At 46.5% G+C, this 27,160-nt stretch overlaps 1 protein-coding gene across 1 annotated transcript; it reads right to left on the bottom strand.

Moving 5' to 3' along the window:
• Window positions 1-8,193: 8,193 nt before the first annotated feature.
• On the bottom strand, window positions 8,194-27,088 carry CNGA2 (cyclic nucleotide gated channel subunit alpha 2). The gene is made up of 7 exons (XM_072627205.1): window positions 24,823-27,088; window positions 18,466-18,609; window positions 17,533-17,625; window positions 16,039-16,209; window positions 13,728-13,835; window positions 13,352-13,458; window positions 8,194-12,082 (listed from the first exon to the last, which is right to left on the bottom strand). Exons 2-7 carry the CDS (start codon window positions 18,576-18,578, stop codon window positions 10,656-10,658), a joined length of 2,019 nt encoding a protein of 672 aa, XP_072483306.1. The 5' UTR covers window positions 18,579-18,609; window positions 24,823-27,088; the 3' UTR covers window positions 8,194-10,655.
• Between the last annotated feature and the right edge of the window lie 72 nt (window positions 27,089-27,160).

Here is a 27,160-nt window from a genome sequence, read left to right as displayed (position 1 = left end):
TTCACTATAACAGGTTGCCTTGCCCTCATTACAAATACCACATATCTATGACTCTCTTGGTGGAGCTGGAAATTGGTCCAACCATCTTGGGAAACAATTTGGAATTATGTGAAAGAAGTCACTACACTTGCTCATACCCATTGACCTAGAGATCCCAGTACTGGGCATATACTCTGAGGAGATGAAAGGAATGCCCAATATATACTCACATGTTCAGAGCAACACTTCTGTGGCAGCAAAGAAGAAAATGACAGTAGACCACAGAATGGCTGAACGATTTGTGGTTTCTGAATGTCCTGGAATTATTTATAGTCAAGAATTGACAAATAGGAGGAATTCAGAGAAACCTCAGAAGACTTCTCTGGACTGATGCAGAGTGAAGTAAGTAGAAGCAGGAAAACAATGTACATAATGACTGCAACAATGGAAACACAAAAGGAGTAATAAAACAAAGCTGAATGTTGTAGGATGATAAAAACTAATCTTGGTCCCATTGAAGAGAAGGGGAAATGAAACTCCTTCTTTTCTTTGGAGAGTTAGAGGACCATGGGAGTGACATGTTACATAGACTCTTAGAGAAAGTTGCTTTAACTATTAAACTTCTTTTTTCATTGTAAAAAGACAAGGCTCATTGTGAGGGAAGAATATATTTGGAAATGACTGTGGTGATGAGTGATGTAAAAACAAAAGACATCCAAAAAAATTGTAATCTATAGTTCAAATCATTCTCTAAAGTATATCAAAACAACCATCTCTCTCTCTCTCTCTCTCTCTCTCTCTCTCTCTCTCTCTCTCTCTCTCTCTCTCTCTCTCTCTCTCTCTCTCTCTCACACACACACACACACACACACACACACACACACACATCACTGGACACACATCAGAAGCAAGTTGTTCAAGTGGTACACCACCTGTCTGGCTCCAGGGATAGCATCTAAGGTACACAGCCAAATTTGGCTTGGGCTCTTTCCATTTTCGATTTGTGCTTTATTAGATCTCTTCCAGCCACACAAGCGAAAATCAAATCCCTGGAGTCCAAGTCAAAAATCAGCCATCCCTGATACAGCTCAGGAAAAAAAGATTAGAAAAGCCTCAAAATGTTTCTGGCTCCTTTGCTTACAATTTTTCCCAGCTCCTGTTATTTCTTTCTCCCTCAGTACTCCCTCTCTATCTTCCCCAGGGGCCCCCTTCATTCCTCCCACCTTGAACAAGAGAAGTAGACAAAAGCATCAACTCATAGAGGATGCCTTTTTGATGGCTCGGCAAAAGCATTATTTTTCTATAGAGAGAATTCAAGGAACTGGAGCAATGACAATCAAGACAGAAGACCCCAGAGATTCTGTTGGGTGCCACAGTGCCCACTTGGAGGTGACTGAGTCACCAAACACTTACACATGACTAAAAGTAGAATAAAGGGCTGAGTTCTATTTCACACCTGTCTGACTCCAACAAGGAGACACTCTCTGATTTGGAGGTACATTCCTTAACGTATAGATGGTAAGGTCATCCAAATACTCCCATTTGAAGCGACATTGTACTGATTGCCTAAAGCTTCAGAACATTGTACAATCTCTTAAAGAACCCCCATGATCACCCAGAAGAGTTAAACCCAACTATCCACATAAGAGAAACCAAGTGGATGAAGAATCTCTCTCATCCAGACTATGAAACATAATTGGAAAGGCAACCTATAGGGCTCATCATCAGTGTATATGCATTTTACATATATATATGTGTGTGTGTGTGTATGTGTGTGTGTGTGTGTATTGCATATAAAGACATTCATATACATACACATATACATATACACAAAGACATAACAGAAAATGAAATGGGTTGGTCCCAGATTTGAACAGGAAGAGGCAAAGTAATTGCCTTTAAGAAACTGCCAAGTTTTCCTAATGGCCCTGAGCTTCTCCCTGTAACAAAGCTCTTTCTCTTTAACATCAACATTATCTGTCATTGTTGCATGGATTTTAGTCACAGAACCTGACAATCTCTAAAGAACTGAAATTAAAGATCACCCAGAGGATAATAAAGAGGTCCATGATGGGTGTGAGCTGGGTGTAACATATGACAAACAAAGGACAAATATTGGGGGGGGGGGGAAATCTCATCACAGAAATGTATGAGCAGGAAGAAAAAATGGGCTGTTCACATGGTCAGAGCGAGGGATTATGAACACATAGCTTGGGTGGTGAAAATGCAGAAGACCTGAGTGGGTTGTGACCTGCAGTATTGGAGGGCCTCTCCACTTTGGGGAAGAAGACATTCACTGGACTACCGGAATACTCCTTAGCCTGGTATTCAAGGACTTACATGCTCTGGTTCTGACCTACCTTTCCAACCTTATCTCCCCAGATCCCAACTTCACCCCATGCTCCAGTCAAATTTAGCCATTTCTAGCTTCTTCACCCTTTTCATGGAAATATGTGTGGCATTCTATCCTTCTCTCCCTTCTTCACCTGCCAAAACCTTACCTCCAATCATAGGATTTAGGCATGGTCCAACTGCACCATTTTTTAGATGAAGAATCCAAGACCCAAAGATGGGCTCACAGGACCATAGTTCTAGACCTGGAAAGTACCTTAGAGATAATCTAGCCCAACCCCTTCATTTTATACACAAGGAAAGTGAGGTCCAAAAAGATTAAGCCCAACAAAGAAGCAGCAGAAACAGGATCTGAACCCAGATCATTCTAGTCCAAATCCATGGCTCTGTCCCTTGATCTATGCTGCCTCTTATCTACTCAAAATCACTCAGTAAGTCTCAGATCTCAGACTCCCAATCTTTGCCTCATGGTTACCTCTTCCAAGAAGGCTTCTCTGGTCCCTATAGCTAGGAACCATGTCTCCTTCTACCAAACACAGCCCTCCTTCAGGTCCCTTACTCCAAGCTGTTGGTGTGGGCTTCTGGGCCTTATTTTGCTCACCAGCCAGTGAGCTCTTTGTGGGAAGGACTGGCTCAAGTTCATCTCCCTTGGCCCCTAGTGCAAAGCAGGAACATGCTTAGATGGAATGTGCCTTCCCACTCCCTCAGCTCTTCTTGAGTACAAAGCCTACTGGACACTCTGCTCATCACAGAAATAGTGCTGGCTGAGAGACAGGAAGACCCAGTCTCTCCTGTATTTTGATCCCTTCTTCTGCCTGCCCAGTCCCAGGGACCGTATTCTCCTGCCACCCACTGGTACAGAGCAGGATGAAGCAAAGAGAAAGCAGAGGAGGCCAAATGAAATGTCATGAAATTACAATAAATCACTGGGGCCCCAAAGAAGAAAGGTGAGAAGAGACCCTGTCCACTTCTTTGCCAGATGGGGGAAGGGGCAAGACCATGGATGTGAAATATTGCATGTAATAACTGACTTCTATGTGCTGGTTAGTTTTGCCAAACAGCTCCTGTGTTGTTGTTGCCCTCTGGGAGGGGTGGTAAGAGATGAATTGGGAAATATAGGTGATGTAAAAACAAAAACTCTTAATGTAAATGTATTTGTTAAAAAAGAAAGAAAAAGAAAGAAAACTGAAGAGGACACAAGTTCTGAGACAATCTCACCTCTGCCACTTACTACCTGTGTAATCTTAGGCTAGTCATTTAGCCTTTCTGGTCCTCAGTTTCCCTATATGTAAAATGGGGGAATTAGACTAGGTGACTTCTAAAGTTCCTCCCAGCTTTAAGTCAATGACCCAAGAATGAGGAAAGAGAGAAACTTAGCCATTTTCCTCAGACCTGTGGTTGGCACCGTCTCCTGCCACCAGATCCAATGCTCCAACCGATCTGTATCCAGAACCCCAAAATGCCCTGGTGGTTCCCCATGTTCCCCTCAAAGCAAAGGGTGAGGCAGCTGGGAGGTGCAGTGGATAAAGCACTGGACCTGAAGAATGGAAGACAAGTTCAAATCCAGCATCAAACACTTAGTCCCTGGGTGACCCTGGGAAAGTCAATGAACTTCCAGCTTTCTCATCTGTAAAATGGGTATAATAAGAGCACCTACCTCCCAGAGTTCTCGTAAGGATCAGATGCGATAATATTTGTAAAGTCCTTAACACAGTTCCTGACGCACAGTAACAACTACATAAATGCGAACTATGATCAAAGTTTTAGGGCATATTCCACAAACTGTCTGGGTGGAATCTGCCAAGAATCTGAGACAAAAATCATTTTTGTAACCTTCCAGTCAAATTAGTCTTGATCTGGCTTTGCAGAGTTTTAAGTCCTAAATCAGAGCTGAATTTTCTTTCCAGGACAACACTGTCTCACGATAAGAGCTAAGTCATTCCATGGACACCTGTGCCTTAAAGTGCTCATGAGGCACACTGGAACTGTGCCTACCCACAAGCCCCTGGGATCTGTGGTCCTTCGATTAGAGCTGAGGCAATCCCCAGCCAACAAAGAAGATGCCTGGAGGCTTCGAAGTCCCTTCATTGCTTTCCCCCAGGCCATCTTGCCTCCTAGGGCTTTATCATATCCAGGGCAGCAAGAGGCCCTTCTTGCCATTTCCCTTTAACCGAAATGGGCCTGTGAAGCCCTGGGGCTCCAGGAGAGAGAAGGCAGGAGTGCCTTTCCAAGCTCATCAGTCGCACTTAAGAGATACGAGAGCCTTCTCCCTCAGGCTGCTCTCGGGGACCACGGAGACATTTGCAATCAGTGATAGTCACACTACAGATGAACCCTCACTGGCTCCCAGACAAAGCTGGAAGGATGGAAGAGATGGGGTGGGGGGGGCAGCTGATGTTGGCCATTTGGAGGATGAGGGCAGAGTCCAGGAACCTAGCCTCTTTCCCTGCTATCCCTCCCTCCCTTTCTCCTTCTAGGCCTCCCTCATCCAGAGGTGGGTTGGGGGAAAGGGGGAGGTGTTTTCTCCACTTGCCCCTAATCCACCACCCAGCTCCTTTCTACTCTCTCCTCTGAGCCCCCACCACCCAGCCTGTTGCCACGACAACTCACGCTTTGATCAGGGCTGGGATGGAGTGATTTGTGTTTATTTAAATTAAAACAAAGTGCCCCTGACATTTTTGGATGTGAAGAGGAGAAAGACAGGGATGAAAAAAAGATGGATACCTTCCTCCTAATCAGGGCTTCTGGAAGAAAGAGGGAGGCTGGCGGTGGCTCCCCCTTGCTTAGAGAGCTCCAGAAAATGAACCTGTCTGTTCATTTTCTCCCTATGTTTTCTGTGGCTAGACTAGGGGGATACCCCAAGGGATACTGCTGTTAGAGCTCAGAGACCTAACCTACTAACTCTGACATTCACTAGCTATGGGATTCTGGTCTACCTGCTTTGTCTCTGGGCCTCAGAGCCTTTCTGTGGAAAATGACTGTAACAACTTTCATCAGAAGAAAACACGTTGTTGGACCAAGCACTAATTTTTTTTTTGTTACTCCCACCCCACTCCTACCCAGCAACTCAGCAGGATCGTTTCAGTATAAACTAGAAGCTTAATAAATGTGGGTTGAAATTGTATTTCATTGGCTTGAACATCAAGCCAGGATGCATGGGGTTAGATGAAATCACCACGCTGGGGACCTCTCCCCAGCCCATTGTCAGAAACACACTCTCCAGTGTTAGCTGCAGCACACCTTACTGATTATACATTCCTCCCCCTATTCAATTCTAGGTTCCAGCCACTCCGATTTACAGACCTCCAGACGTTCCATGAAGGGGCTCCATATTGGACAGGTAGGAGCTCCCCGCCCCCTTCCTCCCCGCCTCTACCTTGCAGAATCTCTAGTTTCCTTCAAAGCTCCATTCAAATACGCCCCCACCCACCCAGGTGCTAATGCCCTCCTCCAAATTACTTTGTATTCCCTTGTGCTTTGTGCTTAAATTAGAGGCCCCCAATAGAATGTCAAAACTTGTGGAGTAGAGATTATTTCAGGTTTTTGTCTCTCCAGCACCCAACACAGACCCTGGCACATAGTAGGGGTTTACTGTGCTTTTTGAATGAATTAATGAAGATGGTTTGAGAGTCACCTCTCTGTGCCCCAGGAATTCATCACTCAACTCTTTAGGCCTTGAAACCTGAAAGGTCAGTTCATGCAGGGGGAGAGCCGCTCGGGAAAAGGGGACTTATGTTGCCAGCGCTCCCCAAAAGTCTGCTTAGATCAAAAGGTCAGTTTCTGAATTTACAATAAGCATGTTATGGTGAAAGAAGAGAAGACGGGAGTCAGGAACCCCAGAAGGTGCCTTGTTATCGAAGGCCATACACTCAATAAATAAGAGACAGAGTTCCAATGCCAGGGGTTAGGGTTTCTAATCCAGCATTTGCCACTTACTTCCTGTGGGGCCTTGGGCAAACCACTTCTCACACTGGGCTGCCTCAGTTTCCTACTCTTTAGAACAATGGGGTTGCACTAGACAATCTCAAGGCTCCTACCCAGTTCTAACAGTATTGGACCCCTCAAAATAAAATTGACAGGCAGAAAAATCAGCAGTCAAGGAATCTTCTTCTTGGTAGGATCAATGCAAGGCTGCTTGGCTCAGCCAAATCACAATAAAGAAGGTACCTTCTTCACCCAGAGTCTGTGAACTTAAAAACAAATTTTGATAATTGTATTTCAATATAATGGGTTTCCTTTGTAATCCTATATATTTTATGTATTTAAAAGCATGATTCTGAGAAGGGTTCCATAGAGTTTATCAGACTGCTAATGGGGTTCCTGACACAAAAGGTCAAGACTCTTGCTTTAGGGTAAGGGAAGGGAGTTTTGGCACTGGGAATTCCCCACGGGTGAAATCTCAAATCCAGGCAAAACAAGGAGCCATAAATAGCTCATAATAACTACAGACCTATCCCATGAATTTGTAGCTCCGAGCCCTTCTCTAGTCAACCTGGAAACACATACCCAGCTTAAGTTCTCTCCAAACACCTTTTTAGTTCTCCTAAGGACAATTGACCAATTAAATGGAGCAGATTGCTTTACCTAAAGAGCAAGCTAGCAAGTGCTAATCACTCTTGTTAACACCCAACCTTTTCTAATTATCTGGAAGCCAGGTAAGTGCTGCCCACAGTCCTCCCCCTTCCACCAGGAGCAAAAAGGCCCAGGCTCACCCAGGCTCCTAGGCTCACCCTGGTAGCCAACCCAAGCAGCATCAGTGGCACATGGGCAAAAGTATTAGGGCCAATCAAATGTAGAGGGGACCCTGGCTCCCACTGGGCAGACCATGTCCCATGACAATTCAAAACGCTGTGGAAGTCTTCATTCTGTTGCTGACAGCTTTCTTCCCATGGACTGACAGCCCTATCCCCAAGATTCAAGCTTGAAAGATTATGCTCCTGTTAAGCATCCATGTTGGGTGAACACCGATTTATACCTGACACTCAGCCTTGCCGATCTCTTCTCTTGAAACCCAGCTTATCTTAGGCAAAACTGTGAAATACTTAAGACACCTCTGTTATTGATTCCCTCGGAGATTATGGGCAGGCTGCTGCTTCATCTCTCTAAGCTTCAGTTTTCCTTATATGCAAAATGGGGGTAATGTTACCTAGATTGTGAGACTCCAAAAAAAAAATAATGCATGTGCAAATTATTTACAAACTGCCAAATACTTTACACAGGAGAAGGAGAGTTAGTATCAAAAATAATTTCCCCGTTTCACCCCAGGTGGCATTGGGATTAAAAGGGGAGGGGATTGCAGAATAGCTCTCAGCTGTCCAAAAGAGGGGGAAACTTACCTTAGCCTCGCTGTAGCTAGTCGTCTCCATGCCCCTCCACACCCTCAACATCTACCTTCATTTAACAGATCTGGGAGAATATCCATTGGAATAAGTGTCAATAATATTATGCTTCCAGGAATGGGGTGGAAAAGGGGGAGGGGAACAAGAAAAGAGAATGATGGACAACTGCTCCTGCCTCCAGTAAAACCCCAGGAGACTGATTGCTCCCCCACGTAGATTTCCCTTCTTGCAGGGAGTAAGTAGACCACTGAGTTGTTGTGACAACCTCACAGACCTTCAGGCTAGGGCAATTCTACCCAGGGCCCACACAATTAGGATCATAAGACTGAGAAGTTACTGGATGCCAACACCTTCGTTTTACAGGTGAAGAAACTAAGGCAGCAGATGGATGTTGAGAAAATTTCCCAAAGTCATGTAGGTACTAATTACAAGACAGAGATTTGTCAGATTCTGACTCCAAATCCTCAGTTCTTTGAGACTATTGGGACTTAAACAAAATCAGCCAGAAGTTGAAGCATCATCATGTATTTTAGTGAGCTATCCCAAGGCACTTTTACTGTTTAATGTTAGATATCTGGCTGAGAATATTTTTACAATCTAAGCAATTTCTTTGGATTTGCCATTAAGATTATTTAAGCAAAGGCACTATCTTGAATTCAGAGTAATTGTCACTGACATTCAGATAGGGCTCTAAGGTTTGCAAAGCACTTTATACGAGTTAACTCATTTGTTCCTCACAACAACCCTGCGAGGTAGGTGTTAGTGTTAGCTCCATTTTACAGATAAGGAAACTGAGGCTCAGAGAGATGTAGTGACTTCCCCACGGTCACACAGCTAATAAGGATCTAAGGCAGGAATCCAATTCACCTCTTCCTAACTTGGGTTCCTATTCTCTACACCTTGAAGACACATAAATATATACAATGAGAGAGAAAATGCAGGGCCCACCTGGACAGCTCTGAGAATGCTGGACTCGAGATCTATTTAACATCTACCTCACTGGTCCAGTGGGTTCTCCACTTGAACTTGAGGAAACTTCCAGTCTCTCCAGGCTGTGACCTCCATATCATCTTTGGCTCTTCTCCTTCTCCTGCTCCCAACATCTAATCCTTTATGGAATCTTTGCCCAAAATACTTCCTCTCTTTTCCCACAGCCACTTTGCTAGGTGAGACTCTATGTTACTTCTGGATTGTTGCAGAAGTGACGGCCAGCCTCCATGCTCCAGGCCTCCCTCTCTTCTGATTCAACCACAACACAATGGCCAAGATCCCCTTAATACAGTACCGGACCCCTGTTAGGCCTAATCACTTGGAGGTCCAAGACTTCCTAATGAGCCAATAGAAGATTCTGAAGCATGGGTTTCTAGGCCTTCCATCAAGTGTCTATCGCCACCCCCTTCCAAAAAATCAAAATCACTACCCTCCCCCCAGGTCAGGCTCTCCCCTCCAGGCCAGCAAAAAGACTTTTGGGTACCCGTTCCCTCCCATCCCTAAGATATTTTGACAGATTATTGACTTCCTCTTCAGAGGTCCCACTGAGTCATAGACCTCCCCTGTTTTATAGCTGTGCCCCAAAGCTCAACCTCCCAAGAAAGCTTCTGAGATTAACCCCCACTGGCTGCCATTACTCGATGTGGTTCTTTGGTAGTTCCTAGGGTAGCTATTTTATGTGGTTTTGTCATTTTTGTTTTGACACATTCATTAAGTCAGCTGCTCTAATAGAGACGTTAACTTGTACAGTCATTGTTTCCATTGTACCTCCCCAAAGATTCTAGTACCATATTCTGCACAAGGAATTCCCTAGTTCACCTCACTTTGTTTGGGAATCACTCCCTGTATTATGTTTTGATAAGTCATCTGACCAGGGGAATTTCTCATAAACGGCCCCTTCACAGTCTCTTCTCCTTACAGGGCTGGAGGCAAGATTAGAGATGTGTGTATGTGTGTGTGTACATGTATATGTGTGTATATGTGCATGTATGTGTTCATGTGTGTATATATGTGTCTATGTATGTGTGGTGGGGTGCTATCTGAGCCTGGATTTTCTTAGGGGCAATGGGTTGGGGGTGGAGGGAGTGGAGCAAGGAGAGAGGTATCGGTGGGGTTGCTATCTTTGGAATGACTATTGTTGGGTACTCCTTGGAACCTCTTGTTCTCTGGCTTCGGTCCCCAGTTCGGAGCCAATAAAAGTATAGAGCCTTCTCTTGTCTCTCTTCCAGTGGCTTTGACAGAATCAACAGTTCTGAGCATGCCAATAGATAAGGTTCCAGTCTCTAGAAAAGAAAGAAAGTCCCAGAAACGGACGCTGCAGAGGAAGGGCCCAGAGATCTTTGTTCACCTAGGAAAGGAGCCTGCTGGCTCTGGGGGTTGTTGGAAAGCACAAGAGCTAAAATAAAGATTCCAAGAAGAGAGAGAAACCATGATATAAAAGAACCCTCAGCCGAGAGTTAGGAGATCCAGGTTCCAGTCCCATATTCGGCACTATTTAACTCTAAGAAAGTACCTTCTATCTGGGCCTCAGTTTCCTCTTTTGTAAAATGACAGGGTTAGGCTCTAAACTCCCTTCCAACTTTACCATTCATCAAACCTATAAAATATAATAAGAAGAACTGTCATTCCTGTCATGCTTTAAGGTTATACAAAGTGTTTTCCTCACAACAACCCTGTGAGGTAGGTGGGACTACTGTTATCATCCCCATTTTACAGATGAGGAAACAAGAGGCTCAGAGAGATTAAGTGATTTGCCTGGAATTACATAGCAAAAAAAAAGCATTTGAGATAGGATTCAAATCCAGGTCTCTCTGATGACTCCACATCCAGAACTCTTTCAGCTAATATTATGCTTCGTCTTCAGGTTCAAAGTGGCTCTTCTAGCGCCTGGGGCTGAGGCCTTTAATGCAAGGTCAGATGCACAGTCTGGTCGTTTCTCAAAAGGCATAGGACCATCTTAACCTATTGTCAAAATGGTCCCGTGACTGGAGCATCTCAAGGCTTCTCAGCAGCCGTCTCCTCCTGGGGCTCTGTCCCTGGTTCAGGGGTGTCCAGACCATCAAACAAGTAGTCATCCCCACTGGCCTGCTTCATCTTGGTTTCAAGGACTGTGATGCGCTGTTTCAGCTTCTGCTGGGCACCAGTATATTCACCAAGAAGGCGGCCGAACCGAGTGTACAGGGTCTCCATGTTGGTCTCCAGCTGTTCCAGCTTCTCCTGGACATCCACCTCCATGCTGGCAGCCACCTCGTTCTCATCCAGTAGGCCTTCCTTCATGAGAATTTCCCGCCCACGCTCCTCCAGGACCTTCTTGGCATCTGGGTACTCTGTCACGGCCTCCATGAGATCATCCTTAGACAGGCAGAAGAGGTCTGAGTAGCCCAGGCTGCGGATATTGGCTGTGCGTCTATTACCCATCTTGCTTCCCTTGATGTTGAGGATGCTGATTTCTCCAAAGCAGCTCCCTGCTGAGAGCAGGGCATACTGGGTAACACCATCATCTGCAACCACAGCCAGCTTCCCTTCCTTAATGATGTACATCTCTTTGCCAATGTCTCCTTTCCGGCAGATGTAATCTCCAGGACTGAAGACCTGAGGGCGCAGCTTCAGCACCAGCTCCACCAACAGCCCAGCCTCACAGTCCTGGAAGATTCGCACTTTTTTTAGGGTTGACAGATGGACATTGATGGCAATCTCGGCCCTGAGTTTGGCTGGCAAGTTCTTCAGGACTTCCCGCTCATCCACGGTCTTCTTATTGGTCCATAGGTAGTCAAACCACCTAATTACCTTGGCTTCCATTTCCTTACTGACCTTGCGGAACTGCATGTAATGCTTGATGGCATCAATCTTGGCCTGGAATTCAGCTCGAGTGGCATTCATGTTCGAGATCATGGAGCCCACGTTTCCTACAATTGTGGCGAAGATGAGGACACCAATCAGGAAATCAAAGATGACAAAGAGATATTCCTCATCCTTCACTGGGGGAGGCGTCTCTCCAATGGTAGTCAGTGTGAGTGTGGACCAGTAGAGGCAATAGATGTACTCCCTAGCCAGGTAGCCATACTCTGGATCTGTGATATTGGGGTATACCCATGTGTCCACTCCAAACCCAATGGATTTGGAGATGGCATAGTAAATGCAGGCATTCCAGTGGATAATGACCAAGATATACAGTACAAGGTTGCTGATCCTGAAGATGTTGGGGTAGCTCGTCCTGGTCTCAGTGCGATCAAAGAACTCAAACATTCGAGCAAAGTGAAGGAGGCGGTTGAAGCGCAGCTCAGGGTTGTGAATTCCTACTGCAACGTACACCACATCAGTGGGGATGACGGAGGCCACGTCCAGCTTAAACTGCAGGGTGTGGATATAGTTGTCCCGGAGTTTTTTGGGGTCCTTGACAAGCAGCCCTTGTTCTAGGAAACCTAATGGAGATGCAAACCAAGAAATTATCTCTGCCTCTCTCCCACTGGGCCTGAAAACAAGTTGGGTGCTAATGAACCCCTATTTCATCCCATTTGAATCCCTCAACCTGCAATGTCTGAAGCCCTCAATCTCACACAGGGAGGAGAAAGAGCTCCCTAATGCTAATGCTTGGCCAGGAGATGCCATGGCCCCCATATCCTGGGAGTGAGGGTTTGGGACCCTGATGTCCATGAGCTCCCATTCAGGAGCAGTGCTGGATGGAGCACACATCTCTGCCCTGTGGCTTCTTGCATTCTATTTTGCAGAGCTAAATTAGTCTATTCAGGACCAATTTCAATTCCTCACTCCCCCAACACACACACACACACACACACACACACACACACACACATACACACATACACACATACACATACACACACACACACAGAACTAAGTCTTAATATGCCATAGGCCAACCTAATTTGGGTGTTTCCAAGGAATGTCATCCAAAGGAGAGATGAGAATTCCAGTGCTGAGTCTCCTAATGGGAAAGTTTCTTTCTGGGAGATTCTAATTACAGTCACCTCTCAGATTTCAATGAAAATGGACAGGAACAGAGATATGAAGAAAGTAAAATAGCCAATGAATCAAAAAATCATCTCTATTTGGCCTTGAAATGCATTCTGTTTTTTTTATAGCAGCAGTCAATTCATCTTCCCTCCTGTGTTTCGCTTAGGTCAGTATTAAAATTGGGCTGTTTCCTCCACTGAAGTCTCCCTGTGATGCCTCATCTTAGTGTGGAGGTGACCTTGAGCTCTCAAAGGCTATGCCAATGAAGCACAGTTTCTAGCAGCTCTGCCCAGCTGGAAAGGTTCAAGTACCAATCCAATGAAAGACTAGAAGTCTGTGTCCAAGGATGGGCTTAAGTGCAAAGAGACCCATCTCCACAGGATCCTAGAATGTCAGAGGTGAAAAGGACTTGAGAGGCCTTCAAGTTTCACCCCCTCATTGAACAGAGGAAGAAACTGAGGCCCAAAGAGGACTTGCCCATGGTCACACAGGTAGTAAGTGACAAAGGCAAAATTTGAATTCAGACCGCAGAGGTTTAGCCATGAGGGGATCATTTTAACTTTGATTTATTTTACCACTGAAACTCACTAAGATGATCTAGCAAAGAAGAGGTGGTTACCTGCCTCGGTGGGCCTACATCTGTGAAATCATGAATGCCTGAAGTGCCCCTACTGCCCCACTCTGCCTGCCCCAAGCCTACTCATGCTTCGTGTCACCTGTTCGAAGTCTAATGAAAAGGTCAGCAAGGTAGACAACATCAGAGACGTAGTCAAGTACCAGCCACACCACATAGTATCCCCTCTGCAGGTCACTGAAGCAGGCCCTAGGAAGGAAGCCATCGGTCAGAAAATCCAATCACCTCCAGATGAAGTTCCCGGAAACATTAGCTTAAGAGAGCAGCTCAGGCTCCTTGGACCAAACCAGCTCCCCACTTCTGGGGCCAGATCCTGCCCACCTGGGGGCCCACTAAGCCCAGTCCATCATGGACCTGGGTAGTGGCTGGCAGGTTCTCTTGCTATAGGATGGTGCTCAGCAGAGGTAGGAACAAAGTACAGAGAAGAGGTTGAGGGGCTGGGCAGAAGTCAAGCTCACCTTGCCACCAGCAAGCACCAGTTGTAGAGGACAGGCATGGCAATGATGAAGAGCCAGCGGTAGTACCAGTCTCCAGCAGGATCAAGCACAAAGAGTTCAAATTTTTTCCTGAAGAGAGAAAAACAGAAGCTCAGGGTCTGGAAGGGCTAATTCCAGTGTAGAAGTGACCCCCAGGTGCGGCCTGTTTGCTTGCCTCCAGTGGCCTTAGAATTGGAAGGGCTGACCTCTCTCATTGCTACCTCCTGGAATCTCAGGGTTTATACCTATAAAATAAGGGGTGGGGATCTCCAAGAGACAAGATGCAGGAATCTTGCCCAGGGAGGTTGTGGGCCCGAGGTCTCTTAGTGTCATTTGTGATACCCCACAAACATCCATGACAGGCCTCCTCTATGCCACACACTATGCTGAGAACCCAATGTGTTCCAGGCTGGAGTGGCAGGGGGCGCCCCTGTAGCTCAGCCTCTGGCTCCGGAGACAGGGGACCCCAGATGACCCCTCTGTGCTGCAGTGAGTGTCTGCCTGCGGCACCCCCTCCAGTATTCTTCCCCTCATCAAGCAATCACTTCAAGACCAATTCTCTGCTTGGTGCTCTGATTACTCTATATTGTATAATATGGAGCTGCAGACAAGCCAATTAGTTTTAATGGCCTTTACAGTTCTCCTGTCCCTTCCCAGGAGTTCCAAATGAAAGCTGCTCCTCTGGAGACAGAGATATTTGAAGTGGCATTTTGCAGGCCCAAGGACCCTGCTAGGGAGGTAAACACTGGACAGTCTTTCTGTCCATGACAGGCTAAGAGCCACAATGGAGTACCATGTAGAGTCAGAAGACCTGGCTTGCAAACTCACTAGATAGGGGGCACTGAGCAAATGACTTGACCTCTCTGAGCCTCAGTTGTTATTTTCTTAATCTGTAAAACGGAGGGAATGGAGTTTGTACCAAGAGGCAATATGGCATAGTGGCTAGAGGCCTGGGTTCAAATCCTGCCTTTGATATTGGATGTGTGACTCTAAGCAAATCACTTCATTTCTCAGTGCCCTAGACCACACACTAAACTAGAAACTGCAGAACAAATGCCAGTCTGCATTGGCAGAGGGCATTTCATCACTGGAAGTTCCTATACCCAGAAAGTCACAGGTCCAGGATAAAATTACTTGTATCACCTTCATCCTAGGGCTGACTAGATGAAAGTCCTAGATGAACTCTGAAGGGCTCGAGGAATGGAAATCCCTATAGTGCAGCAGAGAGAAGGCTAGATTTGAAGTCAGAGGTCTTGGGTTCAAATCTCAGCTCAATCTCTGTGTGACCTAGGACAAGTCACTTCATATCTCTGGGGCTCCATATGCAAGATGAGAGGGGCTGAAGTCATTCAGTGACCTTTGAAGGTCTAAAGTGATGATTCACTGCAGAATTCTGAGCCTCCATTTTCTCAGAATCTGAAATATGCTACCTCACAGATGAAAAGCAAGAGGCCCTCTGCCCTCTGCATAACCCTAGAATAATCAAATCTGAGGCCTCTTACCACCAGGACCAAGTTGTTATAAATAGCTTTAAAGCACACTAATACTTTTGGGACACCCAATCCATATCCAGTCCTGTCTTTTCTAAGCTCCAATTGTCCATCAACAACCATCTGCTACGCATCAGCCCCTGGAAGTCCCACTGGCATCATTCAATCCAATAAGCTTGCCCCTGCTCCAACCTTCCATGCTTCTGTCAAAGATACCACCATCCTTCTAGACAGGCTTACAACACTGAGGCATCCTCAACTCTTCCCTCATCCTGCATCCTCCCCCACTTCCCCACATCATTGCCAAATCAATATGAGTTCTACCTCAACAGCATAACTCAGTCATTCTATTTTCTATACCACCCCAGTTCAGACCCACATCACCTCTCACCTGGACTATGGCAAAAGCCTCTGAATTGACCTCCTTGCTTCCAGTCTCTCCTTTCTCCAATTCAGCCTCCATACATTTATGAAAATGATCTTCTTAAAAATCACGTCTGACACTGACCCACCCCAAGAATGTTCTGTGACTCCCCCTTGCCTCTGGGATAAAATACAAATGTCTCAGCTTAACATTTAAAGCCTTTCATAGTTTAGCTACAGCTTACCTTCAGACTGATTTCTCATTGCTTCCCTTCACACACTCTCTCTTCCAAACTGGACCAAGCTCAGCATATTCCATCTCCCACCTCCATGCTTTTGCACAAGTCACTGTCTTGTAAAATGCTCTCCCTCCTCACTTCTGCCTCTCCCAATTCCCTTAATTGTTAGGCCTCTAGCCAACATGCAGCAGGGGACCTTACTTTTTGCCTTTGCCTTCGCCATCTTTGTCACCTTTGCCATCACCCTGCTGGGTGGTCACCGTCTGGAGCTCAGGCCCACGGAACCTCTCAAGGAATGAGTCAGGTCTTTGTTCTTCCTCTCGGAAATTCTTATTGGCCCAGTCTCTCAGGATTCTGACCAATTGGACAACCCTAGAAGAGGAAAAGAAAGTCAATCCTGGGTGGGATCCTGGGGTGGGAGTGAAGGCCTCTGTGGAAAAAGGAAACTATATACCCCTGGACCTCGCATCCTGAGTCTGCTCTCAACTTACCTATGAGGCCCTAAACAAATTGGGCTCTGATTCTTAAAACCCTAAGAAGTTTTCCAGTGGTCAAAATGGGCAGGTTTCTTGTGTGTTGCCTGGACCCTGTTAATCTTTAATTTAATTTTATTTAATTTTTCTCTTCTAAAAAAGCTTTTCTGACAGTATTTTTGTTTTGGTTTTATCAGGAATTGGTTTTATTTGACGTATCCAATTTACAGAGTCTGGAAAAGTGTTTCTCAATAAAGAAGTAAAACCTTAAAAAAAAAAAAAAAAAAAAAAAAACAAATTGGGCTCTGGGCTAAGATGATGCTTAGGTGGGAGAGGGATTCTTTAGGGCCTTTGTTTCCTTGGGAATGGAGAACAGGGAAGTGGGTGGGATTCCCACTTATGTATTCTGTCCCCTAAGCAGCCCCAGTAAAAGTTCCATGGTGACCAAACTGTGTTTTGGGGGGCAAATGGTTTCATTAATGTGGAGAGGTATGCATGGTCCATGGAGTCATAAACCCAAGGAGATGGTAACTGAACTCCAGACTCACATAGGCCTCCATTTTCACTTGGGGAGGGGGAAGGGCCCGGGACCTATGAACTAACTAGGCTTTGATCAGAGAGAAAACAGTCTCTGCAACAGCCTACTCAATACACCCAGGAAAACTGGGGAAAATCCATGTGTTCAGTAGAGGCTACCAATGGTCATACACATCTCTTGTCATAGGTTTGGGGAAAGACAGATCCAGTGGAGCAGTAGAAAATCATGAGCCCTTAATCTTCCAAAGGGAAGACATGGGTTCATGGCTTGCTGAGCAGTAAGCTTTTGATCTGACTGCCTCTCCCTCCCCACAATGTTTTGAGCCACTGAAGTCTATAAGTCGACTCAACTCTGGTTTCTTTATTTCCTATCAAACCCATGGCCTTGCACAGTTACAACTTGCCCAGATGCTCAGATAGGTGGGAGAAGGGTCAAGGGTTTCTGTAGAAAGGGAGGTTGCAGACAAAAGGCTCAGTGGAAGGGCACCATGGGCAGGAGAAAACTGACCTTTCAGCAGTCCTACCAGCTCTCATCCCTTAGCCACCTGAGGCACACATACATGCTAAATCATGCCCTTTCTCTTTCTCAAGAAATAAAACCAAGTAGATTAGCTGGACATCCTCTAGTCTTAGAGCCCAGGAGCCCTAGTCCTCTCTCTATACAGGCCCCTGAGCTTGGCCTTACCTTCGGAAACCCCCTCTACCCTGTTGGGGATTGTCCAGCGCCGCCAGCCTCTGCAGCTCTGAGGAAGTGTCATCATCAGCCGCTGACTGTGGCCTGCAGAGGGAAAGAGGGCTCAGCTTGGCAGCACTGGGTGCTCTCCTGAGTCCCACTCAATTGCCAGCAGCAGCAGAAGCAGCAGCATCTTCTGGGACCTGTACTCAAAGCACCAGAAACCATGGCAGGACTATCTTCACCAGGAGGAAAGCCTCTCAGGGTCACAGATGTTTTAGGGCAAGAAGCTAAGAAAGGATTCCTGTTTGCCATGCTCCCCCCTGAATTCAGGCCCCTCCAACCCCCTCCTACCAACCCTATCTTACCATCACAAGCTGGGATGAAGAGGGGACATATATTGCATAGCCTTGTGCCCTCTCAGAGACATTGCCTCACACTCCTTTCCTTTGTCCCAGAGGTAGCAGGGCCCAAACTATAGCTCCTTCCTGGACAGTTCCTGATGTAGTATTCAGAGGAGCCATACCCTTGCCTGATCCCTGGTCTAGGATATATAGGAGTTCCTTTCCTGATCCCATTTATCCCATAATTTTCTCCAACCGACCTCAGCAAGTGATCCTAATGTTCTATTAGGACCATTTGGGCCAGAAGTGGGCAGGACTCACCTGGGTCAGCCTACTTCTTCATAAGGCCAGCTAAAAGAAAGATAAGAAGTTTCCACAGAGCAAGGCCTCTCTGGGCCTGGCCCCTGGATAACTCATGGTCTCTGTCCATCTTCATAGACTTCAGAGTATTCTTTACCCAGGATTCCCAAGGAACTGACCAGAATAGACTTTCCTTCTCCCTGGAGTCCTTCTAGGTGTCTCACTCTGCCCACTTAGCCCTCATAGCTACTAGCCAGACACCTCCCTCGCTGTGACAATGCAGGTCCATCCAGCTTCTGACCTGCTAGTCCTACGTCCAGGCTCATCCTTGCCATTGGCTTTGACTGTTGGAGGTGGGTGGTGGTTGTGGTTATTGGCTGGAGAGCTCTTCACACCATTCGTTTTTTCTGACATCCTCCATGTAAGGAGCCCAGGGGCAAGGATCCTGCTCCAAGAAGAACATGATCAAAGGAAGAACAATACTCATCAGAACCACGGAGCTGTCCAGCCCCTACCTAGGGCTCTTTGCCATTACTCCTAGAACTTTATCCTTTCCATGGGAATATGGGCCATATGACTCAAATGCCACGGGAGCTGGGGGGCACAAGGGAAGAAATGAGGACCTTTTATTCTCCCCCACTTGCCCCTTCCACAGGGTCTCTCTGCTCCACTACACTCCCTGACCTCCCACCCCTGGCCCATTCCTGGCACAGAGAGTGTGGAAGTCCTTTCCCAGCTAGCTGTGGTTGCTGAAGCTGTTACCATGGTGACTACAGGCTCCCCAATCCCTGCTGAAGCCACAAGCTGCTCTCAGTGGGGCTGTGACACCTGGATAGTAATAAGGAACCCCAAGGGAGAAGAGTAGCTTGTCCCTAAACCCCCTCCCTCCTAAGGCCCCCAGAGGGGTGAGGGCTTGGCTTCTTGTCATAGAAATCGGGCAACGAAAACAAACCTAGTCAAGTGCTCCTGCTCACACCAGACCAGGCAATTCTATTGACTTGGGCCTCACTGGGTTGCCTAGTCCTCCCAAACCCCTCCAACCACCCCCCACACACACACACACACACACACATACACACCTTTCAACCATCTTCATATCACTTAAACCATTAACACAGTAGACCTAGCTTGGGATGAAGGCTATACTTGTTACGTCCTCAACGGGGCCCTTCCCTTGGGGACAGATCCCTCCCTAGGGTCATCTGTACTCTGTCCCCCTCCCCACATATACAAAGCTGGTCTTTCAGATAAGAGATCCTTGACATGAAGCAGGACAAAGTGGACAGAGTTCTGGACATGGAGCCACTTCAGGTGACCCTGGGAAAGTCACTTCACCTCTCCAGACCTCAGTGTCCCCCTCTGTTGAATGATAACCTGTGAGATCTCTTCTAGCTCTAGAGCCAGTGACCCCATGGAATGAAGTCCTTTTCATGCTCTGAGCAATAGCCCTAGGCTTTCTATTCATTCTCCCTCCTTTTCAGTCATAGCACCCCTTCAGGTTTGATACCTGGGTCACTGGAGAGACACAGCAAGCCCAATTGGCAGCCACACCAACATTCCCTCAAATGATTCCCTCCATGCCACCTCATCTGTCTCCTCTGTAGCCTCTCTGTACCCCCAATATGATAGCCAGCTACGTTCGCTCATATGATGCTTTGCCAAGATTTGAAATACAGAAATGTGGAGCTGGGAGAGACCTTAAGAGAAAATGTAGTCCAGGGATGGGAAATTCTTTTTCCTAACTGAGCATCACTGACCCACAGAAAATGTGCCCTTTAATTGATATTTTCTTTAATTTAAAAGGAAAAGGGGGAGGGGAAGCTTCTCCCTCCAGATCTAGTCCAACCTTCTCTCATTATACAGAGAAGAAAACTGAGACCCCTGAGAGGGAGTCACTTGTCTGAGGTCATATATCAAGCTAGAGCCAGATTAGACCTCATAACTGTCTCTCCAAACTCCCAAACCAGTACTCTTTCCTCCATACTACATGGTCATCTCATGCATGGCTAATCTGAAGAAAGAGGCATGGGAGCCTGGGAATTAGCACTGCCAAATGTGAAAGACTTCAAAACCTGAGCAAGAGACAAGAAGAGATCAAGGAAGTAACAATTTACCAATGATGTGTGTAGAGATCACTTCTGTGAGAGTTACAATGGGAATAGTAAACTGGGGAGATGAAGGGGAAGGGAGAGAAGGAATGATCACAGTCTATTGAATCATGAAAGGCAACTCCAATTACAGCAGACTTGGTCAGATACTCCAGCAACAGGAGATGAACAGGCATTCCCTGCCACTGGAAAGAGGTGGTTTTAGATCAAATAAAAAGAAGTCCTATTTTACACTGCAGGGAGTCTGCTTTGGTATTCATTGCCCTCGAGGAGTGGCAAAGGGAGGAAACACCCAAAGACATGTGAAGAGGGTTCAGAGTTAAGCCATAGCTGATACACCATGACTAATCATTCTTAGGAAATGGGGATGTTTGAGACATGTTCCTAACCTCTGGGATTGGCATCAAGGAAGACAAGCCTGCTAGCCCCATGCTATACTGCTTGGCTGCCCAGGCTGCCCATTATTTGGGCTGGACCGTGAATCTGTAAAGACACTGCTTTTAAAGCTAGGCTCTACTGAACATGGGCATTAGATTCTGTCCTTTCTATGGTGGTCTGTAGAAATCAGAGGAGCCAAATGTTAGCCTTTAGGGATGAGGAAGATATCCCTCAAGGCACAAGACACTGGTTCACTGGGGCTGCGATACGGTTGGGAGCAGGGGAGAGGAGCTTCCCCTCCAAAAGCAAGACAGGAAGGACAGTGGGTGGAGGTTAGGAGTAATCAGAGAACAGGCAAATAGAGGAAGACAGAGTCTAGGACTAACCAGGGAAAACATTGCTGCTTAACTTTTGGAATACTGAAATTTCCAACTAAAGCTCTATACACCTTGTTGCCTTTATGTAAGAAGCCAGGCCAGAGGGGGCAGCAGCATTGGGGGTAGGGGGAGAAATCCTTCTCATCCTCTGAAGTATGGCATTCGGGCATTAATAAGTAAAGCTAAATCTGGGGAGAGACCAAGCTCAGGCATTCAGTTGGTGAGAAAGATTTCCTTGCTACTTCTGGGAGTGTAATTCGTTCTGGAATCTGGTGCCAAACGTCATTTCTGATGTCCTTTACTCCAGAAGCCCAAGAGACTCCTAGCACCATCAGACCAGCAGCCACACAAAGATACTACTTCGGTGGTCTAGTCAATTCTGGAACCTTGCCAATGTGGGTGGGAAGGGCCCCTAGGAAGGTGGCATTCGGGCCATTTGAAGGAAGCCACTAACAAAGCCCTCCCCCTCCTCCTGAATACAGGATTGGCATAGTGAGATGAGAACAGAAAGCTGGGAGGAGGGAGGATTTAGGAGCAAGGATTAAGAAATTCAAGAGAAAAAAATCAGGAACCAGCAAAAGAAAAGGAAACCAAATATCCCTGATGGTCATGTACCAGCAACACTGAGCCAAAGATGACAGTGCCCTGGGGGTAGAGATATCCATCTCCATATTTGCTACACTTACTGGACTGAGGAGAAGGCTGAATTAGCTCTGTACATTTCACTCACAGAAATGCAAATCTACACTGGGGAGATCAAAACACTCCAGGAATGTTACAGCTCACTCACAAAAATGCTGCCTCATTCTGGGCTTTCTCTTTTCCCTGACCTGCTTCTATATACCTCCTGGAGGTTCAGACCCTCTCAGGAGATAGTTTCTAGTGGTAGCTCTGCCCCTAACTTGATGTGTGGCCCCGGGTGAGTCTTCTCCCCTATCTGGCCTTCACTTCGCCTATCAGTCAAATGAGGGAGTTAGCTGCCCTACAGCAAGAGTTCTTGACAGTTGTTTTGTGTGTCCTGGACTCCTTGGCCAATCTGATGAAACCTATGAACCTCTTCTCAGAATTATGTTTTTAAATCCACAGAATCGCCTTGAATCCTTTACCTCTGGCCTTCTAAGCACTGACCCAAACTAGACTCAAATGTAGTTTGGAAATGTTTGACAAAATAAATCAAAATACAATCTAACAAAGATAATATTAATAGATGGATTTCTAAGTCAATATGTGACCTACCAGGGACTTAATGGATGATTTAGTGACCTCACCACTGGTCTAAGTTACCTGGAGTTCAAACAGCTTTGAATAATTTACAGTTTACTCCATAAGAAACTATCAGAACCATAGAATTCCAAAGGGTTAAGGGACCTTAGGGATTATCAAGTTGAGCCCCCCTCCCCCCACACACACACATACACACATAATTTACAGAAGCAAAAATGAGCCCTGGAGGTCACTGAGGTCACCCTGTGCAGAACTGGAACTTTTAAACCCAGGGCAAATGACTTGGAGACCACTGCCTTTTTTGTCTTTTTTTAACCACACCATGTTGCTTCTCCACACTGATTCATTACCATCGGTGGGTTGAGGGGTGTCTGTGAACACACCGGAGGGGAGGGGGTCTGCTTGGTAGGAGAAAAAAAAGCACTGAGTGCTGAATCCCACACCAAACCCAGAATGGGGGAGGTTCAGTGACATCCTGGCAAATTAGATATTCAATTGAACGAATCATATCCCAAGCACTAACATGTAAATGTTTATGAAATGCTTCAGTGGAGGACCCCACCCCTGGGCAGTGCCTGGTGCTTGGATACTAAGGCTCTTCTGTGGGCACAACAAGAAATGTCTGTTTGGAATGGTAAACTAGGAAAGGAAGTATAGGCTGAAGCAGAGAGGACAGCAAATTAGGACTAGACCATCCAGACTAAACCATGGAAGCTTTGGGGAGGCTCATAGCTCTGGCCAAAATACAGCAGAGTCAAAGAGGAAGGAGGTCTTGTCTCTGGATCTCTGTTTCTCCCTGGGTCTCTTTTTGTCTCTCTCTGTCTCTGTTCATCTGTCTGTCTCTCTCAAACACACACACACACAATGACTTGATCTGGCCTAGGATCATAGGATTAAGACCTGGAAGGTACCTCAGAGTGCCAGTTCTCCTCAGATTTTATTGCATCCTAGATCCCTTGGCATAGCAGCTAAGTGGCACAGTGGATAGAGAGCTGGGCCTGGAGTCAGGAAGACCTGAGTTCAAATCCAACCTCAAACATTTACTAGATATGTGACCCTAGGTAAGTCACTTAACCTTGCTTACTTCAGTTTCCTCATCTGTAAAATGCAGTGGAGAAGGAAATGGTAAACCTCTCCAGTATCTCTCAGACATGACTGAAAATGACTAAACAAAAGGATGTCTGGAGAAGCTTATGGATCCCTTTTCAGAACCATGGCTTTAAATTCATAAAATGAAATGTTTAAGATTGCAAAAGAAAAAAAACTATACTAAAATAATGATCAAAATATTTGAAAAACAAAGTCATAGACCCCAGAATAATCCATCACTCCCCCCTTCATCTGAATGAGAAATGAGAAGGGAGTAGCAGAGGCTCCCACAGTAGGCAGCAGAGTCAATTTCACTGTGACTGAAATTCAGGATTCTTTCCACGGCACCATACTGTCTCTGAATGAATGGGAATACTGGTCTTGGTGGGCACAGGTAGAGAATTCACGGAACCCTGAGAGGGGGTACATGAGAACATTATCAACCACATTCAGAGTGTGTCCCCAGTAACTTTGTTCTATGTCCATTTGCTTCCAGTGGCACTTGGAACTGGCAAACTGAACCAAGAGAGATGCGAATGGTGTGGTGTCCCAGGACCTGGGGTATCAGAAGTTTGTAGAAAGATGCAGCAGGGAAAAAAGTGCCCCCCCCCCAACAGAACCCAGTTCAATTTCCCAGGAGAACCATGCTGTTGATTTCATACCACCTGGGAATGCCTCTGAGAAGCTCCCTACCCTGGAAATTAGTTGTCTTGCTAAGAGACTTGTAGGTTCTGATCTCCCCTTAAGACCATTTCTCTTAATTTAAAGACACACTTGAACCCAGAGACCCCAGTCCACACACAGCTGATACAGGGTGGGCTATGGGAAGAGATGGTAGATACTGGATATGGGCAAGTAGTCCTAAATACATACAGCGTGATTCCATCAAGATCCTTCCAGAGACGTTGCCTTCACTGAGAAAATCCTCTCTCTGAAGGAAGAGTGCTCATCAAAACACAGATGTGTGGATACTTGAACTGACCACACTGTAGAGGCCTTTTCAATACTCAAGCCCCCAAACTTTCCCTGTTTCCTTTCAATGAGAAGCTTCCCCACTGACCCCACTCCCTACCTGCTCCTGGTCAATAAGCCAGTCTTAGTTTGGCACTATGTTCAATCCCCTTGAGCAAATTAATAGGTCTGTCCCTCAGCATCTTGGGCTCTGGGGGAAGTTACCTGGTTCTGTTACCCCTGGTTAATAATGAAGGTTCTCCCAGGCACTTTCATCAGGATATAGCCAGATGCCTGAACCACCAGGTACCTTTCACCTTGTGCCTTCTAGCCAGGGTACAACATCCCCAAACAGAAAAAAAGAAGGCATTAGACTGGATAACTCGTGAAGTCCCTTCTACAGTTGACATGCCATGGTTCTATGGTCTTTTCTAAGGGCTCTAAGGGCTTTTCTAGCTCTAATATATTATGATTTCCATATTATGGATTTCCTGAAAAGGACCCAAATCCCCAAGCCCCCAAGATGCTTACCTTTTCCTTAGCAGTCAGTCTTGAGAATGCAGTATTTTGTAGCCCTGATCAATGTTCAAGTAGCCCCAAGGCAAGTAAGATCTTCGTTCTAAGGCACAGCACTGAGGTCCTTAATGCAAAACCCTGGCTCCAGAGGTCCTGGCCTGATCCTGTGCCCTGGATGCCTACCTCACCGCATCAGCAAGTCTCCCAGGCTTTCCTGCTGCCCATCAGAATGACAATGTTGGGGAGCAGCTTGGAAGAACTCATCATGGGAATGGCTTAGAAGCTCAACAGGAAGATTTGCGATCTGCACATTGCTGGGTAAAGCCACTAGTGAGTGGGCATAGCCTGAGTCACCCCCCAGGGACAGTTGTCAGCTGCTGGGGTGGCATAGGACCCCAGGCGAGCTTCCTGACTCACTCGGAGTCAGGAGGGCAAACAGGCAGACAGATGGCTTTCTGCTCTCTGCTGGCTGGCTGTGTGTGAGGCCCCTCCTGCCCTCCTGGGAGCTCTCAGGAGGTATACTTCACAGGAGTTAATCATGCCTAGCTTTTTGTCTGGGGAATCAAAGGCAGGGGAGGTACATGAGCCTACGAAAAGGGGGTTGTTCAGCTCCAGGTAACTAGGACCACAGCCTCTGTTTTGCTACAGGCCCAGGGAAGGAGGTGGGGGTAGAGAAAATGGTGTTGAGCACATCCACTTAGTAGTTCTTGGTGAAGTGGGCAGAGAAGCTCAGACCAGGACAAGGAGACTGAAAAATGTATGAGTGGCCCATAACACAGGGTTGACTATACCCCAGGAGCGCCACCCCTGCCAGGGGACAAGGAAAGTGATGGGTCTACTAGATATGAGCTAATGATGAGCTAGATGAGCTAATGAAAGCAGAAGGGAAGCTATAGAAATAATGACTAGCCCCTGACCACACTTACCCTACACAATTTTAGCACCATTTATTTCTCAGCTTCTGTTGAGGTTGGGGACAAGAAAGAAAAGCTTGTTTATGGGAAACTTTTGAGAGGGGGCAATTATTTCAAAGGACTTTGGAATAAAGTCTGTCCTAAAGAATCTGCCTACGATCTGAGTTATTCTTCTTAACCAAGCCAACAGCATGTAATTTGTGCTGAGGAAATTGAGTCACTGCACTAAGAGGGTAGAAGAACCATCTGAGGTCAGCCCCAGGAGAAAAGTGGTAGAGCTGGGATAAAAAACGAGAAACTAGGAGTTTCTCCACTTCCTTCCTAGGACACTAAAGGCCCAGCCTCTTGTGAAGTAGGCAAGAACTCGGTTCTTTTATTGTCCTAGCATGTGGGGTATTTGGGTTTGCCTACACTCACTACCAGACAACTTTTCTGAGAAGCTAGCTTCTTCCCCAGAAGGAACAGCTGTGTCTCTGGGTCTCCTCAGCAGATATCTCACCTTTGACCCCTTGAATGCCATCACTGCCCACTGAGGCAGTCCACTGATTTGGGAGGGAGGGAAGAAAAGAGCCTCTAATTTTGTGTTTCCTCCCATACTCCACCTGGATGGTTCTCCCTGGTCCCCCTGGGGTGAGCCCTGGGGACAGGAAACAGCTGACATGGCCCAGGATATTGGGTCTCTGGAAGACCTTAAAGGATAGGAAAGGGGCTATAGGAAAGCCCAAGCAGTTAGCAGCCTGGCTCCTAGGCCAAGTCTCTGCCTGTAGCTGACCGAAGTCACAAGAGGACTTTCTCCAGGGTCATGAAGCACCTGTTTGTTTGCTTGTGTTTGGTTCTCAGCTAAATTGCTCCCCAAGGGGCACTGGTGTTTCACAACATATTTTCAGCTTTACTTTTCCTGCAAATACACACACACACACACACACACACACACACACACACACTCAGAGATGCACATGCGCACAAGCACACACTCCAGGCAGCTTTCTCAGGTGAAGAGGGAAGAAGGGTTAGGTTTGGAGACAGATGTGTAAGCAGCAACAGGTCAAATCACAAGAGCAGGCAGGGGAAGTCTGGGCTAAGGCTGATGGTCCTAATGTGAGTCAAGATGGCTGCTTGGATGGTCCAACAGGAGGGGCACAACCCCAGCACACCAGCCCCTTCAGGTCCAACAACACAAAGCTGAAATGAATCCTGCTGCGTTGACCCAAAAGCCCTTCCTCATCAGAAGGGGATAGTACGCCAAATTCATCCCCCCTGAAATATTAGTCAAAAGAGTAGCCAGAACACCTGCTGCCACAGTGCACTGAGAGGCAACGTTTGCTTAGGTCTCTTTGTTTTCCCAGGGATTGGGGTGGTCTTTCCCTACCTCCCACCCCAACAGGACAAGATACCATCTCCCCTTTGACCCCTTGAACACCATTGCTGCCCACAATAAC

The sequence above is a fragment of the Notamacropus eugenii genome, chromosome X (assembly GCF_028372415.1).
Source record: "Notamacropus eugenii isolate mMacEug1 chromosome X, mMacEug1.pri_v2, whole genome shotgun sequence".
Taxonomy (NCBI): domain Eukaryota; kingdom Metazoa; phylum Chordata; class Mammalia; order Diprotodontia; family Macropodidae; genus Notamacropus; species Notamacropus eugenii.
Note: the sequence above shows the minus strand (reverse complement) of the source record. Positions and strands in the feature narration are given on the sequence as shown.

Coding starts and splice junctions, on each gene's coding strand:
- CNGA2 (XM_072627205.1), bottom strand. CDS start 18,578: ATGTCAGAAAAAACGAATGGTGTGAAGAGCTCTCCAGCCAATAACCAC. Junction 13,836..16,038: donor GGCGAAGGCAAAGGCAAAAA/GTAAGGTCCCCT, acceptor TTCTCTCTTCAG/GAAAAAATTTGAACTCTTTG. Junction 13,459..13,727: donor TGGTGCTTGCTGGTGGCAAG/GTGAGCTTGACT, acceptor CTTCCTTCCTAG/GGCCTGCTTCAGTGACCTGC.